At 35.0% G+C, this 16,997-nt stretch overlaps 1 protein-coding gene across 2 annotated transcripts in view; it reads left to right on the top strand.

The window, feature by feature from the left end:
• POLR2M (RNA polymerase II subunit M) overlaps positions 1 to 13,297 on the top strand; it is a 16,851-nt gene extending 3,554 nt beyond the window's left edge. For both annotated transcript variants that reach the window (XM_074294627.1, XM_074294626.1), the window contains 3 exons: positions 3,096 to 3,740; positions 10,930 to 11,137; positions 12,885 to 13,297. In XM_074294627.1, the coding sequence (XP_074150728.1) occupies positions 3,096 to 3,740; positions 10,930 to 11,137; positions 12,885 to 13,025 (994 nt within the window). In that variant the 3' untranslated portion in view covers positions 13,026 to 13,297. The remainder of the gene's footprint in view (positions 1 to 3,095; positions 3,741 to 10,929; positions 11,138 to 12,884) is intronic.
• Positions 13,298 to 16,997: the final 3,700 nt, after the last annotated feature.

Here is a 16,997-nt window from a genome sequence, read left to right on the forward strand (position 1 = left end):
TCAATCATACTGAACCAGAGAACTATTAATCACCGTGCTAAACTGGATAACCATTGTCTCATCAGTTCCACTGAGTTAGCACCTTGTTATAAGAATCCTTGCCTCAAGTATATTTCTCCAGAGTTCTGGCCCATTACAGAAGATGAATCAAATCAACTTGGTCCAAGGGTAGAGTGGGCTCTGACTTAATTCAATATTGTTGAGACCCTGGATCTCTTAGAATCAGCCGGAGTCAGGATAAGCAAAAGTCTTTATTCTTGGTCTTTTGGGGTCACAGTCAGGGGATTAGATCTAGCAATCTCCACACTTCTCCACCTCCAAGAGAATGAATCCTTCTCCTCCTATTCCACCCACTGATCTCACTTCCCCTTCTTTGTCCACACCCTCGGATCCAGCCAGCACTGAATAGTTGGGGGAGGGTCATCCTTCAAACATGTTAATAGAGAATTGTCCAATTGGCAATTAGTCTCTCGTGCCAGGTTACTTTGCATCTGCTCAGTTCTAGCCCTCTACACAATATCTATAAAACATTTGCCCCATTACATTTATTTTTAGATTTGACTTAGCTGATCGTTGCTCTCTTGCTGTTAGGGGCCCAGCACTAGTTTAGTCTGGGGTGGTGAATTGGACTTGACTGACCACAGATTCTGGATTCTGACCTCTGGTATCAGCATTTTAATGATGCAAAGTCCATTGTTCTTACTTTAGCTTTAATGTCAATACCTGTGTTGTAGGATTAAATAGTACATCAATATTTAAATATTCAACATATGCAAAAAAAAAATCTCAGAACAAATTAATCTGGATTATAAAGAAAATAAGCACCAGAAAAAAATACCACCAAAAACAGAATAAAAAGTTATGTAATTTTTTTTCTGATAAATCCCCCAAACTAGAGCATACAGTGATGAAATCCTAAATAGAGAATAACTCCAGAGACACTTTACATATGGCGAAATGGTGTGTTATTCTCAAAAATTTCTATAAATATGGCAAAGTAGGCATATGAATTGGTAGTTCTTAGGTTACTTTCTCTTTGTGTATGTAATCTCCCCTCATTATATCATGATAATTATTCTGTCTTTGTCCTCAAGATTGTTTGACCTCAAGCTCGGACCTCATGTTGTAGTCTAACAGTTCTTTACATATTTTTCCTTATATCTTCTCTTCCCTACTAGCATGTTCTTTTTTTAATGTTCCATCATTTTTGATTTTATGCAAAGATTTGTTATTTCCTTCTCCAGCTCATTTTACAGATGAAGAAATTGAGGCAAATGGGGTTAAATGACTAGCCCCAGGGTCACACAACTAGAAAGTATCAGAAACTAGCTTTGAACTCAGGTTTCTCTGACTCCCCCAGCTGGGTCTCTTGTTCTAGTTTTCCTAGTTTTTTTTTTTTTTTCAAAAATTTTAAGCAGATTAGTTGGGCAGTAGTATGAACAATGAAATGGAGGTACACAGATCTGTTAAGAAGTGAAATGTATTTTGGATATGCTGAGGTGTGTTGTAATTTGTAGGTGGTAGTGCTCCATAGGCAATTGGAAATACATGACAAAAGTGAATGGAAGTGGAGATGTACATTGGAGAGTTGTCTCTACTAATGTAGAGATAACAGAGGACTTTAGAGTGGATTGGGGAGAAAATAGAAAAGGGCCAACTTCAGGACTTCAAGTGAAGGAATGTTCATTTTTAAGAGATGAAAGAAAGATAATTAGTGTGACCTAAGGAAAGGTTGGAGGAATGGAAGTCTGGTTGTAAAGACATGAGTTAGGATGCTATTGTAATAGGCCAGGTGTGTGATGTCCTTGGCATCTGATCTTGCTAGGGGGTGGTTTTGTAGGAATTTGGTGATGTCCCTGAGATGAAAAGAAAGGAAGGAAAAAAAGAAACGAATTTGTTTGGGGTAAGGGGAGGAGATTGGTAGGATGAGGTTACTTATTATGTAAGAGATTGAGAGAGGAATAGGAGATGACAGTGTACTGGAGGCCCCCTCTTTCCCACAGCTAAGGCCCAGCAAGCAGGCAGTCCCTTGAGCTTGGTATGCCAACAATTCTTTGTGCTCTGGATGACCTCGCGCTCTAGCAAAGCTTCAACCAGACACCAAGTGGTCTCTGCCCCCTCTTTCCCAGGGACCTGTACATCACCTTGACCTGCTCACAGTCCCTGTCCTATGTAAAAGCTAAGTGAGACATAGCAGGTACCATACTGCTGTGAGACAATCAACTTGGAGACTGTTCCCACAGGACCTAGGGATGCCTGCATTGTCCATGCATGAGCTGCCATGGGAAATTGCTGCTCAACATCTAAGAATAACTATGAATATAGGCATTGCTTGTACCCCAACATGTTAAGCCCTTCTTAGGAGGGGAGCTTTCTGGCACACAAAATGTTTTCCTCATTCTCAAATATATTATACTAAAAACTATACTATACTTTGTGTCCTGATCTACCTACCTCTGGCCTGTTCTGTTAGGCTCCTGCCATTCTGAGATTAGAGACTGGTCAGTTTATAGTATAATTTATGGCCTACACTCAAAAATTTTTTTTGACAGAGACAACTAAAGTTTTGAAAATAGTGTTATCAATAATAATAAGGAAGTCAGAAGGAAAATTTTTGTGTTTAAAATAAAGAATTTGCTCTTAGCTGATGGGATATTTAAAAAGAAGGATCCAAAGGGCAATTGAAAATGGGCTTCAAGATCAGGAAGAGAGATTGGTGATAGAGATTTAAATGATATTAATTTTATATTTAGGTAGGGAGTAAGAAATAAAATTACAAGTTTTTGTTTTTCTTCCCAAGTTATTTTTACCTTGTTTCTAAATCCATTTTTTTTTGTGTGTGTGTAGCAAGACAACTGTATAAATATGTATACATATATTGTATTTAACATATATTTTAACATAGTTAATATGTTTAACATATATTGAATTGTTTGCCATCTACGGGAGGTGGTAGAGGGAAGGAAGGGAAAAGTTGGAACAGAAGTTTTTGAAAGGGTCAATGTTGAAAAATTACCCATGCATATATTTTGTCAGTAAAAAGCTATAATAAAAAAATTACACCTTTTAATAACATTTTTGCCTTTGTTTCCTAGAAAATTCATTCGCAGTTTGCCAGATGGAGGGAAAAAAATCTCTGATTTTGTTGAGAGAGTGAAATTAGCCATTGCAGAACGTGAAAAGCTGAGAAGAACTAACAGATTGGACTTTAATTCAGAGCAAGATGTAGCACATGGAATTATTAATTTAGGTGTGGACAAACAGTGGACTCCTGACCAGAAAAGAGAAATTTCATCAGTTTTTGATTCTTCCCTTGCAGTTATAAACAAATCATCTAAAATTGCTTCAAGAAACCAAAGGATTGAATATACCACAGGAAAACTTACTCCCATAAGTTATGATGTAACTAGAGAGTTTGAAGGTGACACACAGTGCAACAAGTGGATGTGTAATAACAATAAAGCTGCTGTAACTTTGCCATCAGAAACAAATGAACAGTCCAACCATCTTGGTTTTCTAAATCATGCAAGAGATGTTTCAGGGGACACTGATGACATGTTTATTGATAGTTTACAAAGGATCACAATTAAAGATGATGAAAACCAGTCAGAAGAAGATACAAACATGGATCACTTTTGTAGTTTTCACAGTAACACACCCAAAAAACCTCATTATATGGAAGTGCTGGAAACCAGAGCAAAGAATCCAATCCCTCCCCACAATAAATTTAGAACTAATATGTAAGTATGGTGGGGAAACAAATTTTTCAGTAAATGCTCAATCTAAAAGCTCAAAGACTTGGTGAATGTGCTTAAGTTCAGTTTGTTTATTTTAGAAGAAAATCTTTGTTAAAAAAAAAAATCTGTGTTAATATCCTATTTGGTACTAAATTATTGCCTGCAAGAGACTTGAATTTGACATCTTAAAATGTAAATGAATACTATTTGAGCTCCCAGTTACTCAAAAGGGTGTTCACTGCTCTTATATTTATTGCTACTCTAATTCTTTATTTTTATAACCACTAGCAATGTAATAATGTGCCTCCAGCCAGTTTCTTAAATCATGATGCTTTTAGCTTGTTTTAGAACTTGGCCTCACCCTTTCCTTTAATATGGACTTTTGAGGGGAAAAGTGCTTGAATTTCTTTTAGTATTGTTCTTGGTATTTAGAACTGGAATTATCTAGTCCATTCTTTACCTTTTGTCTCTCTCATTTATTAAAAAAAAACCAAAAAAACAAAAACCACACAAACCCCAAATGAAACAACAGGAGCAAGGAAGAAAAGTAATTTGCCCAAGCTTTCAAAATTTGATTGTGAGGTTTTTATGCTTTAAATATATGTTCAGTTTTTGTGTAAGTGTCATGAACTGCTAAGAAAAAGGTATGTTCCTTTCTGGCCTCATTTAATTTTCTCCAGAGGGCTGTCTTATTTAACATTTTAAAAATTTTATTCACCTCCTTAACTTTTTTTTTTTTTTTTGTGGTTAGATTTATCTAGTTCTGAGAGGGGAAGGTTGAGTTCTCCCACTAGTTAGCTTTGTTGTTTGTTCCTTTTAGTTTTTTTGTAAGAATTTGGATGCCATACTACTTGTATTGTCTATATATTTAGAAATGATATTACTTTGCTATATATGGTATCTTTTAGGAAGTTGTAATTTTCTTATCTCTTTTAATTAGACCTTTTTTTTTGGGGGGGGGGGGGCTTTTGCTTTTTCTGAGACCAAGATTGCTACCCCTGCTGTTTTTCAAAACTTTAGCTGAACTGAAATATATTCTGTCCTAGATTTGCCTTTACTCTGTGTGTGTATCTGTAGGATTCTGGGTTTTGATCTACTCTATCTGCTTCTGTTTTATGGGAGAGTTTGTATTATTTACATTCACAATTATGATTACTGTTTAATTTCCCTCTGTCCTATTTCCTTTCATTTTTACTTTTCTCTCTCCTTTCATCCTGTCCCTCTTCATCACTACTTTTCTTCTGACTACCATCTCTTTCACTTTGCCCTCTCTTCCATCACCACCCCTGCCTCCTTTTTCTTTTCCCTCCTACATCCTATAGAGTAAGATAAATTTCTATATCCAAATGATTATGTATATTATTTCCTCTTTGAGCCAAATTCATTGAGACTAAGGTTCAAAAACAATGCTCATCCTCTGCCTTCTTTCCCTCTACTGTAAAGGGTCTTCTTGCACCTCCTCTTGTAATGCAATTTACCTTATTCTGATTCTTTCTTTACTCTTACCTCAGTAGGATCCCTTTTTTTCCCCACCCCTTAATTTTTTTTTTTTTAATATCACCTCAAAATCTACTTTTACCCATACTATAACTGCCATAGAAGAGATACAGTACTCAAAACTTCTAAGTGACATCTTCTCATGTAGGGATATAATGTTATTGAACAGCATGTTTCGTATTTTTTCCCCCTACAGATCGCTTCATGCTTCTCTTGAATCTTATACTTGAAGATTGTTTTCTGTTCAGCTCTGGTCTTTTTATCATCAGTTTGAAAGTTCCCTATTTCATTGAGTATTCATCTTTTCCCCCTGAAAGATTGTGTCAGTGTTGTTGAGTAGTTGATTCTTGGTTTCAATCCAAATATCTTTGCCTTCTGGAATATCATGTTCCAGGCTCTTTGATTATTTCATGTGAAGGTCCTAAGTCCTGTGTCTTCTACTGAAGTAGAAACTCCTTGAAGACAGATTTTTATTTATTTCTGTATCCCTTATTAGGAAACATAATAGTGCTTGCACATGGAAAGCACTTATTAAACATTGGTGGGACTGAAATTTTTGTGTAATTGAATTTATATTTTTGAGATGAATTTTACTAGTCTGAATTCTTTTCCAGAGTGGGTTTTGGCAAAGTCTTTTCCCTCTCGTTTTTTGATTTATTAGCCAATGAATTTTGAATGCCTTCCTGTGTACAAAATGCAGGTGATATAGGGAGGGACATTTGGAAGTGAAGGGGGTCCCCTCTCTTTAGAAACTTAATCTAATTGGCTAGATCAGTTTTCTTGGAAATTTTTGATCTCTGCTAACAAAAATGTAAGGGAGATAGTACAGTGCAATGGAGAGAGCTATAGATTTGGATTCCAGAATCTGAGTTCAGATTTCAAGTCTGTTATCTTTGTGTCAAAACCTCCTGTTGATTCTCTACGTTGACTCAGTACCTCTGTTCCTTGGTTTCCTCAGCAAGAGTTTATCTCCAAATAAGTAAAAAAAGGGATTGGATAGGTCAAAGGATTCTTAAACCTAGATATATAGAGCACAAAGGCATCTATGCATGATTTGAGAGGGTCCATAAGCTTGCATAGGAAAAATATTTTTATTAATCTCAGCTGGAATTTAACATTTTCTTCCATTTTTTAATTTTAAAAACACATTTGGAGACAGAATCCATAGTGATCAGCAGACTGCTAACAGGGTCCCGGCATAATAAAATTTGAGAGAGCCTTCCGTCTAGATTTCTGTAGTCCCTTTAAGCTCTAATTCTATGATCCCTTGTATCTAAATAAGTCCTTAACAAAACAGGTTTGTTTGTTTTGTTTTTTTTTAAATCACTGTCATTTGTGTAAATCACTGTTAGGTCAGAACAGAAATAACTGACAAGCTGCTACAAGTATAATATAGTAACATCAGATGTGTGCAAAAACCATGAGAGGTAGATATCTAAGAAATAATACTTTCATGTGTTAAGACCAGTTAAAAAATTTTACCAGAGTTTCAAAATTATTGAAACTATTTGCTATAAAAAGAAGTTAGACTTATATAAGCTTTAAAATTTTTTAAATAATTCATTTTTGACCCAAGAAAAAGGACCTTTTATGGAGAAATTCAAAACAGAAATATAGTATTCCATTTTGAACTGCTACATTGAGAAGCTGGAGTGGCCTAGGTCCTGATGACCAGGAAGACAATAGAATTTGACATCCATGCCTCAGAAGGATTAATGAAGAACTTGGGATGCTTTAATATGACAGAGGAGTTGGAGGAAGAGAGAACAAAATGGAGAGAGTACTTCATCCTCTAATACGTCATTTGGAAAAGGGATAGAATGCTTTTTGGCTCCAGAAAGTGCAACTAGAAACAACAGTTACAGGGAGGCAGATTCATTTAAGCATAAGGAAGGACAGTCAGAGCTATTAAAAAACAGATTTTTGATTCTATCATTAAATATTTTTTTGTGCTCAGTACTCTGTTAGGTGAGTGAAACTACATAGTCTTTGCCCTTGAGGAAGAGCTCATAATCCTAGGGGAATTAAAGCAGGGATTCTTCCTCATAGGAGGGTGAGTTCTTTTGGAGTTGATTTTCTGTTCCAAGGAAGGGTTGAACTGAAGGACTGCTGAGATCGTTTCGAGTTCCAAGACTGTAATGAATTCTTATGGTCAGTTGGGGAAAGCAAGGGTAGAGCAGGAGTATGATAGAAGAGAGAGCAAATAGTAGAAGAAGAATCCAGAATTGTTGTTTTCATATGAAAAATAAAAAATGACACAGCTGCAGAGAAGCTTAGTTATTAACTCTCTGTGACCCCTTTTAGGGCTTTCTTGGCAAAGATACCAGAGGGGTTTCCATTTCCTTCAGCTCATTTTACAAATTGGGAAACAGGCAAACTGTTAAGTGACTTGCCCAGGGTCACACAGCTAGGTAATGTCTGAGGCCAGATTTGAGTTTTAAGCCCAGTGCTCTACCCACTGCAGCACCCAGCTGGCCTGCTGATCTAGAGATTGCTGCCTTGGGCATATGGTGAGGAATGGGCCATTCTCTGCCAGGATCTCTCCCAGCAGCTTGTGTAGCACTTTAATGGAACTACATAGCACAATCGATAGCATTTTCAAAGGTACTGAAGACTAAAAGTACCCCCTGGCAACTGACTTCCGCTCCTGAAAGTTCCCATTTCAGTGACTGACGATAAACTTCCAGGAACATCAAAAGTAGGACAATTGGAGAGAAGAGATGGGAGGGTTGAGGAACCTAGTTCAAAGGTGAGTGTTAGACTGCTTTTGCTCATGGCCTATTAATTCATTTGGGTTATGTAAGTTTTATAAACATTTATCTCCAAATATTACTTCCTTTTGAAATATTAGTTATTTTTTTGTGAATTAAGAATTAGATTTTTTTTCCCTCCAAACTTTAGAACTTAATTTAGAAGCTTTTTTTTTTTTTTTTTTTTTTTTTTTTTTTAATTTTTCAAGACATAACATGTGGAAAGATGGCTTAGATTTTAGGGAAAGATTGTCCTAAAAGCTTTAGCATGAGTTTTAAACAATAATTTACACTTTGGAAGCTTTAGAAATTAACTTAAAGTTTTGGGATTTTAGAAACATTGGCCTTCATATTAATTGGTCTGTATTTTACTGGTTCTTATGATTTTCATCCAGTATCATGGTATAACTGTGGTAATCTAGAGATTTGGAAATTTTTAGAGAATAGTGTATTAGCTCTTTAGCCATTTTATCTAATCTCCACAGTCAGCTGAGAATAAAGTAGCCATTTGATTTCCTGGAAGGGGAAATTGCTCTCTAGCTGTGCTGATCTTAATGAAGTTGCCATAATGGAATTAAATTGAGGGCCAGATTTGTTTTCCCTGCCCTCTTTGTAGATAGCTTTTTGCAAAGCTGGGTATAAAGAATTGACCCATCCCAATATATCTTCCCTATAAGATTGCCAATATGGCATTCTTGCTAGTAGAATCATTCCTCTAGGATAGTGATTCAGTGATAATGAATTACTACATTAGATCTTGTTGGTTTGTCATATGAACTAGTCATAATTTAATTCCATAAACATTGTTTACTTTTTACTTACAGGCTTTAGAGGACCAACTTAGGCTTGAAATATTATTAAACATACAACACTTTAAAAATGCATAATACTCTGTACTTGATACTAATATTTTGAAAAGAAACAATCCTTGCCTTGAACTTGCAGTTTTGTGGGGAAGGTAAGATGCAGATAAATATAATACCCCCCCCCAAAAAAAATTCAAAGTGTAATGATGATGGTTTACATTAATAATTCTTGATTTTCACAACACCTTGTGAAATAGGGAATTCATATTTTATCCCCGTTTTGTAGATGAGAAAACAGGCTTAGAAATTTGTCCATGATTAGGTAGGAGAATTTAGTACTTCTATATTATATTGGAAGATAATAGACCTTGTTCCATATCCAACAAATCATTTGCAAAAAGTGCCTATTGTCTGTGGAATGGTGTTCCAAGCTCTTGGGAGATAGAAAAGCATAAACTACAGTTGTTGTTTCAGTCATGTCTGACTCTTTATGATTACATTTGGGGTTTTCTTGGCAAAGAAAAATTCAATTTTACATATAAGGAAACTGAGACAAACAGGATTTGTATCTTCTAGGATCATACAGCTAATCAGTGTCTGAGGTCTGATTTGGACATAGGAAGATAACCCTGGTACTCTATCCATTGTGCCATCTAAATGCCTATCTAAGATACAATACTTGCTTCCAAAGGGCTTACAGATTAGTTGAAGAAATAGCACTTTTACATAAAATAGTGATAGAAGGCAGATGGTAAATGTTAAATGAATAATAGGTTATAAGTTCTCCAGGAATTTACAAGGAGCTGTCCTGCAAGGCTAATGATGACTGAAGAGGACTTTATAAATGTGGGACTTATTCTAGGCCTTGAAGGATTTAGATGAATAGAAAGCAGAGAAAAGAACTTATTCAAAGAAAGTTAGGAGTAAGTAAAGCATGGAGGAAAGAATATGTTGGGCATGTTCAAGAACCATTGAGTATTGGGTAGACTATTTTAGCCTTGACAGATATTACATTCAGAAATTCAGGTAAGGAAATGGAAGTAGTTATGCATTACAGTAAAAAGCCCTAACTCTTTAAAAAATGTTTAAAACCAAATTCATCTTTCTTCCCAATCCTTTTTCTTCTGAACATTACTAAAAATGAAAGGGTTGGATTAGATGGACTCTTGATTTATGGCTTTAGATTTATGATCTTATATTATTCATGTTCATCTTAATAGGACCTTCTCAGTATTTACAGGAGTGCTTATCTTAGTTATTAGGAGGTTCAGAAGGGGAACAATTGCTTTGGGGAACAGCTGATGAATTTTGTTATAGACATGTTGAGATGGGTTGACAAGACAGCCAATTGGAGATATAGAAAGCTGAAGATGTGGGATTACAATTTGGAGAGACATCAAGACTAGAGATGTAGATTTGGGAGTCTTTGGCAAATGACATGTAGAAAATGAAATGAAAAAGCCTTTAATAAAGCCATGAGGGGTAGATAAAATTACCAAAGAAAAGGGAGCCACGGAGGTTAAGCAGAGGGCCCAGAGTTAAGTCTTGAGGCATGCCCAGATTGAAGGAATAGTAGGCAGAGGCAGGAAGAGGAAGAAAGAATTGCCTGATGTCAATGTGGAATGCTAGATGTCAAATAAAACCTCGTCAGTACCTTGATAATGGTTAGTCTATTTGATTAGTTTCCCTGAGTAGGTAGTAGAGGGCAGGCCCCCATTTGCCCCACCCTATTGAGAAGGGCCTACAGCAGCTGCTTGTTTCTCCCAGGTTAAAGATGTTTAAGTCTCTAGGCTTTTAAGTTTCAAAGAAAATTCTGAGTATAAATGACACTTGATTTATACCTCTTTGTTTTGTATATGATCTGTTTTTAGTAAGTGGAGATGAGGCTTTCAAAGATGAATAAAATGCTTGCAAAATTACTGCAAAATATCAGCTAAAAGGGAGAATTATGTAAGTTATTGTAATATATAATTCATTTTCTATAGCCATTTTTAGAAAGTTTTTTATTTCCAAGAGGAAAATATCCTAATTTTTGGATAAATTCTTTATTAAATGTTTAAAATAAAATTCCTCCAAAACATAGCCTAAATAGGTCTTATAACAGTCCCTTTCCAACATTGTCATTTATTTTCACTTCAGGCTACCTTCTGAATCTCACAACTCACCAAGTCATTCCCCACAGAGAATTGAGTCTCCAGTTTCCATGGAAGAAAAGCGGCGTAGGGATAAGAAACATTTGGATGACATCACAGCAGCTCGGCTGCCACCACTTCATCATATGCCTACACAGTTGCTGCCTATGGAAGAATCTCTAGCCATTCAGAAACAACAAAAGCAGAATTATGAGGTATTAAGAATATTGTTTTTATTTACCTTACCAATTTAAATTCCTAATTAGGAATATTTAAAACTAGAATCTTAAAGTCTATATGAAGAGTATATTGCAATTGACCATTTTTACATACAATGCATAAAACTCTTTAAACACGGTATTTCATGTATAAGCTTGAAAATGGAAGGAAGCACAATGTTGACAGAGATGTTCAAGGTAACAAAGAATGGAGGAGGTTGGAAAAGAGGCATAGATTATTTAAAATGCTAGGCAAACAGACCCTTTCTAACTTTCAGTATGGTAGCAGCATTGGGTGCCCATTTCCAATTAGATGCTGTAGGTCAATTAGTGTACAAGTGTGTAACCATTAACACCAGCTATTCTATTAGTAATTGTGTGACTGTATACTTGTGTATGTATATTTGACTGTGTGCATTGATATTTTTAAGGTTTGTGCCTTTTTTTTTTAAAAGCTACTTTTCTTCAAATACTTATCTGTATTTTCTGTAAAGATCCTCTCTGTGCCAGTGGAGCCAAAGAACTACGTCCTCTAAATTGTCTAGTTTGCATTGAATACCTATGATAGCTAGATTCAATTTACTGTTTTTCATCTACCACGTTGATAGCTTAGCTTTTGACTTTTTTTTTTTTTTTTTTTTTTTTTAATTTAAGGCACCTCAAATGGGAATTTATTACAGTATTTTTTAGCTATCAGTTTGATTCTTCCTTAATCTGTGGAGAACTAGATATTGGGTAGAAAGAGAGAGACCCAAGTCTCAACAGAAATGAATGTGGCCACCAGGCTCTAGCAGGTGGTCACAAAATCCGTGGGTTTTTGCAAGATATAAGATTTATAAAGACAACTTGGCATTTTTTGTGGAAAGAGACTTTCTGAAAAGGCACCTTTATATACAGCTGTGTCTTTGTTGGTCTATGATGTTTCATTGTAGCATTTGACACTCTTAGAGCTGTGTTTTCATGTAGGAACTTTTGTCTGTTGGGGAATCAATACAGCACTTAGAGTGGTATTTAATAATAAAAGTTGCTGACCACTATACTTCTTTAAAAGTCCATCAATATTTATTACTTTCCAACTTCCAAATCTAACCATTCAATTCTTGCTAAGATTTGATTTATTTCTCTATATGTTGTTGATTGCTGATAGAAGTCAGTACCACTGTAGCATGATTGTGGCTCTCAGAGAGGTTGCACTGTTCTATGTGAGATCATTTCTCTTCTTTGGGCAGCTATGAGTGCCCAGTTGAGAGGAGAAGGCACAAATTTATTAGTGAATCCAAATAGCATAGCTTATAAGGGGTTACCTTATGAGCCAGTGAGCCCACTTTACTCAGATTGTTCAGACAGCAAGGGTTAGTTGCCATCACTTGGGGATATTTCCCTTTGGTGGAAGACAAACTCTTTGAGGGAAGGAACTGTCTTTACAACTCACTGTCTTTCTGTAGTGCCTAGTACAGTGCCTGCAACATAAAAATTGTTTAATAAATGTGAATTACATTGGAGGAGATTTCTGCATTGGGTGTGCCATTCTAAGATACTGTGACTTAGGAAATTAATTGATAAAGTAAAGGAATGTGTGTGTGTGTGTGTGTGTGTGTGTGTGTGTGTGTGTGTGTGTGTGTGTGTGTATGTGTGTGTAAAGAGCTATGTAGATGTTTAGTAGAATTTTTTTAAGGAATAAAAATGTGGAGGAAAATATGTTTAATGTTCTGTGTTTTTTTTTTTTTTTTTTTTTCTTTTAAAGGAAATTCAAGGCAAGCTTGCTGCACAAAAACTGGCTGAAAGATTGAATATTAAAATGCAGAGCTATAATCCTGAAGGTGCTGCATCAATGAAATACAGAGAAGTGAGAGATGAAGATGATTATCATTCTTCTGAAGATTAATTCTAAAGAAGGATGATTGAGTAGTCTCCTAAATTCTTCAGAAGTTTTAACTTCACATTAGACTCCTCCTAGGGCTCTGGAAGATATTTTATTTTTGAGTTATTTAGACCAGCAGTCAAAAGTTGAAATTTACAAGTGTGCATAAGAATACTTGGTCAGACTGAAGATTTCATGGTGTGCTTGCCATTCAGAAAATTAGAAAGATTTCTATTAAGGATATGATAACTGTTTCTTATGTTTATATAAAATAAATTTTTGCATTATTTTGTGTTTAGTTTGATATTACTCTTATTCTAGAGATTTAGCTTTTTGTGGCTTCATTTTTTCCAACTTTATATCTAGAGCTGGAGGGGAACAAAGAAGTCATCAGGTATAGCCCCCACATTTTATGAATAAGAAAAATGAGCCACAGAGAGATTGTGTGACTTTTCCATGCTAATACAGGTATTATCTGTTGCTTTGTAAGATTTGAATTTCTTCTTCTTCACATCAAGTCTAGAACTTTAACCACTGTGCCAGTTAACAATAATTAGAATTATAATAGAGCTATATATCTTTGTCCAACCATTATGACTATCCTACCACAATGAAATAACCTTTACTAAGTTTTTTCTGCTGTGTTGGACCCTATTTTTAGAAAATGACACAATCATGGTTTCTTTCCTTTTTAAATTGAGGCAGTGGTTATCTAGGGAAGTTCTCTGTTGTTATTATTTATATGTTCTCAATTGGGTAAAAAAGATTCAGTATCTCATCAGTTTAGCAAGAAACATGGAGAGAGGTGAACTTTCAATAGATGCTAGGAAGAATAGCCCATTAAAAGAGAGGCAGCAGATTTATGTAAATGTGGTCCTGAAGCTTAAGGAGATAAAAGGGAAGCAAAGATAAGTAACTTTGAAGGAAGTAACTGTATCCTAACTAAGCTTTAATGGTACACAATTCTTTTCCACTATTATTTTTTCCCCCAATAATGAAACATTTCTTAGAAAGCAACAGGATAATAGTGAAAAAGAATTGATTGTGCACCATTGAATTTTTATGATTTGCCAGTACACCATTTTTAAAAAAAAAAATGGGTTTGTTAATGTAGGATACAAGTTTTTCAGTTCATCTTAAAATAACAAATATTTGTTTTTAAAATAACATTTTACCCACAACTTTATGAAATACTCTTGTCTAATTCTGATACATTTATTTTTTTTTAAATTTTTCAATATTTTATTTTCTAAATATATATAAAGATAGTTTTCAACATTCATTTTTTATCCTTTTCTCTCACCCTCCCCCAACACAGCAAGTAATCTGATGTAGGTTAAACATGTGCAATTCTTTTAAACATATTTCCATATTTGTCATGTTGTGTAAGAAAAATCAGGCCAAAAGAGGGGAAAAAAAACAAACAAATATGAGAAAGGGGGGAAAAATGAAAATACTGTGCTTTGATCTATATTCAATCTCCCTAGTTCTCTTTCTGGATATGGCTGACACTTTCCATTCCAAGTCTATGGGAATTGCCTTAAATCACTTTATTGCTAAAAATAGCTAAGTCCATCACAGTTGATCATTTTGTAATCTTCTTGTTGCTGGGTACAATATTCTCTTATTCTACTCACTTCACTTAGCATCAGTTCATATAAGTCTCTCCAGGCTTTTTTGAAATTAGCATGTTTGACATTTTCTATGGGGTAAATGCTGTGATGGCAATAATGTGGAAGTAGGATAGAAGAAACAGCTCAAACCTAGTACTTGAGAAGGTTTTCCATCTTGAGAGACATGTAATAAAGGACGGAATATAAGGGTAAAGCTCTTAGAAGAATTCTTTGGATATAAGAGACACAATATTTATGTGATTTTAGTCACAATAAACTTTTATGAATCTTGTCTGCTCATCTGTGAAAAGAGGTAACTTCTAAATCATCTTGTAATTGTCCAGAATTAGTGGAGGAAAAGGAAAGACAACAAAGCCATATAGCTGCTAAAAATAGTGTTACAAGAGGAAGTGAAGTGAATCTTCAGGCTGGAAAATTAAATCTGAAAACTCTGCATCTTTCAAATAGGCCAAGAAAGTGAAATGCTTTCAGTTTAGCTAATGAAATGAGTATTTTAAGGAGTGAATTTAAGCATTAAAAGAGGTGATAGATGAAGATTATTCAGGATTGTGTGGTTTAAGATAATCAGTCTCATTACTTTATAGTCACAGTATGGAGATATGAAGGAATATTACCTTATATTTTAATAACACCTGTCCCTGAATAGCTCACATTTCATTCCCAGGAGAGCTATGAAGATTAATGAGAATGCATAAAGTAATGGACATATGAGATTATACCTGCTTCCTTTAACTGGGATGTGAGGTAATTTGCTCAAGGTCATTGAGAGGTAGAGCCAGGAACAGAACCAGGCACTTAACCTTTGCTTTGCATGTAAATATTACTAATTAGGATTGTTGCACCTTATACAGCCATACCAATTGCTTTATCAGTATTCATGAAGTTACCATGTGATGTGCTAAAATTCTACCAAGGAAATAAGCAACTTCTGATTTTTGCTAAGTACACACACAAACACATTTTTTAATCATCCCAGGTGAAAATAATGTTTTTAGTCACTTTTTGGGCTTTTCTTTTCTTTTAAAGTCAATTATTGTCATCTGTGGGTTTTGGAAAAAATATTTAAGTTTGTAGTACGAATGAAAATGACCAAATCTTAATCTTATAATTGGTCATAGTTGATCATCACACAAAGTGTCTGTTAAATGTTCTGGTTCTGCTCACAGCATCATTTCATGTCAAGTTTTTCCAGGTTTTTCTGAAATCTGTTCATTTCTTATAGAGCAATAGTTTTCTATTACATGAATATATCACAGCTTGTTCAGCCATTCCTCAATTAGTGAGCATCCCCTCAATTTCCAATTATTAGCCACACAAAAAAGTTGCTGTAAACATTTTTGTACATATGGATCCTTTTCCCTTTTTTATGACCTCTGGGGTACAGACCAAGTAGTGGTATTCCTGGATCAAAAGGTATGCACAATTTTATAGCCCTTTTGGCTTAGTTTCAAATTGCTCTCCAGAATATTGGATCAATGCACAACTCCACCAGCAATTCAGTTTTCCTACATCCCCTTCAATATTTATCATTTTCTTTTTCTGTCTTTTTAGCTAATCTGATAGGTGTGAGATGGTACCTCAAACTTGTTTTAATTTGAATTTTTCTAATCAATTTGGAGCATTTTTCCTTATGATTACAGATAGCCTTAATTTCTTCATCTGAAAACTTTGTATCCTTTGACAGTTGGGAAATGACTTTATAATTTGATTCAGTTCTCTATATATTTTAGAAATGAGGCCTTTATCAGAAACACTAGGTGTAAAAATTATTTTTTAATCTATCTACTTTCCTTTAAATCTTGGTTACATTGATTTTATTTAAACAAGAACATTTTAATTCAATCAAAATTATATTCTGTATTTCATAATGTTTTCTGTTTCTTTGGTCACAAATTCTTCCCTTCTTGAAAGATCTGATAGGTCAACTATTCCTTACTCTTCTAATTTGCTTATAGTATCACTCTGCAAGTCTAAATCTGGACTCCATTTCTACCTTATCTTGTTATATTATGTATGTGATGCTGGTCAATACCTAGTTTCTGCCAGACTTTTCCAGTTTTCTCAGTTTTTCTCAGATAGTGAGTTCTTATCCCAGAAGCTGAAGTTTTGGGTTTTATCAAACAGATTGTTAGTCATTTACTACTGTGTGCCATGTCAAATTAATCATATGACATGGTAGACACTGGCACAGGACTGTCTAGCATGCATGGCGTACCCTCATTAGAGAAGATGCTGTACTCTATGAGCAAAGTAGAATTGAATTAACTAAGAAGAAACACAAGGTGTGCAAAGTTAAAGAATCCACCCCATTTGTTCATAGGGACTATTTGGGTCCAACCTGTGGCAGAGCATTTCAAGCTTG

This window comes from Sminthopsis crassicaudata, chromosome 2, assembly GCF_048593235.1.
Source record: "Sminthopsis crassicaudata isolate SCR6 chromosome 2, ASM4859323v1, whole genome shotgun sequence".
NCBI classification, from domain to species: Eukaryota; Metazoa; Chordata; class Mammalia; order Dasyuromorphia; family Dasyuridae; genus Sminthopsis; species Sminthopsis crassicaudata.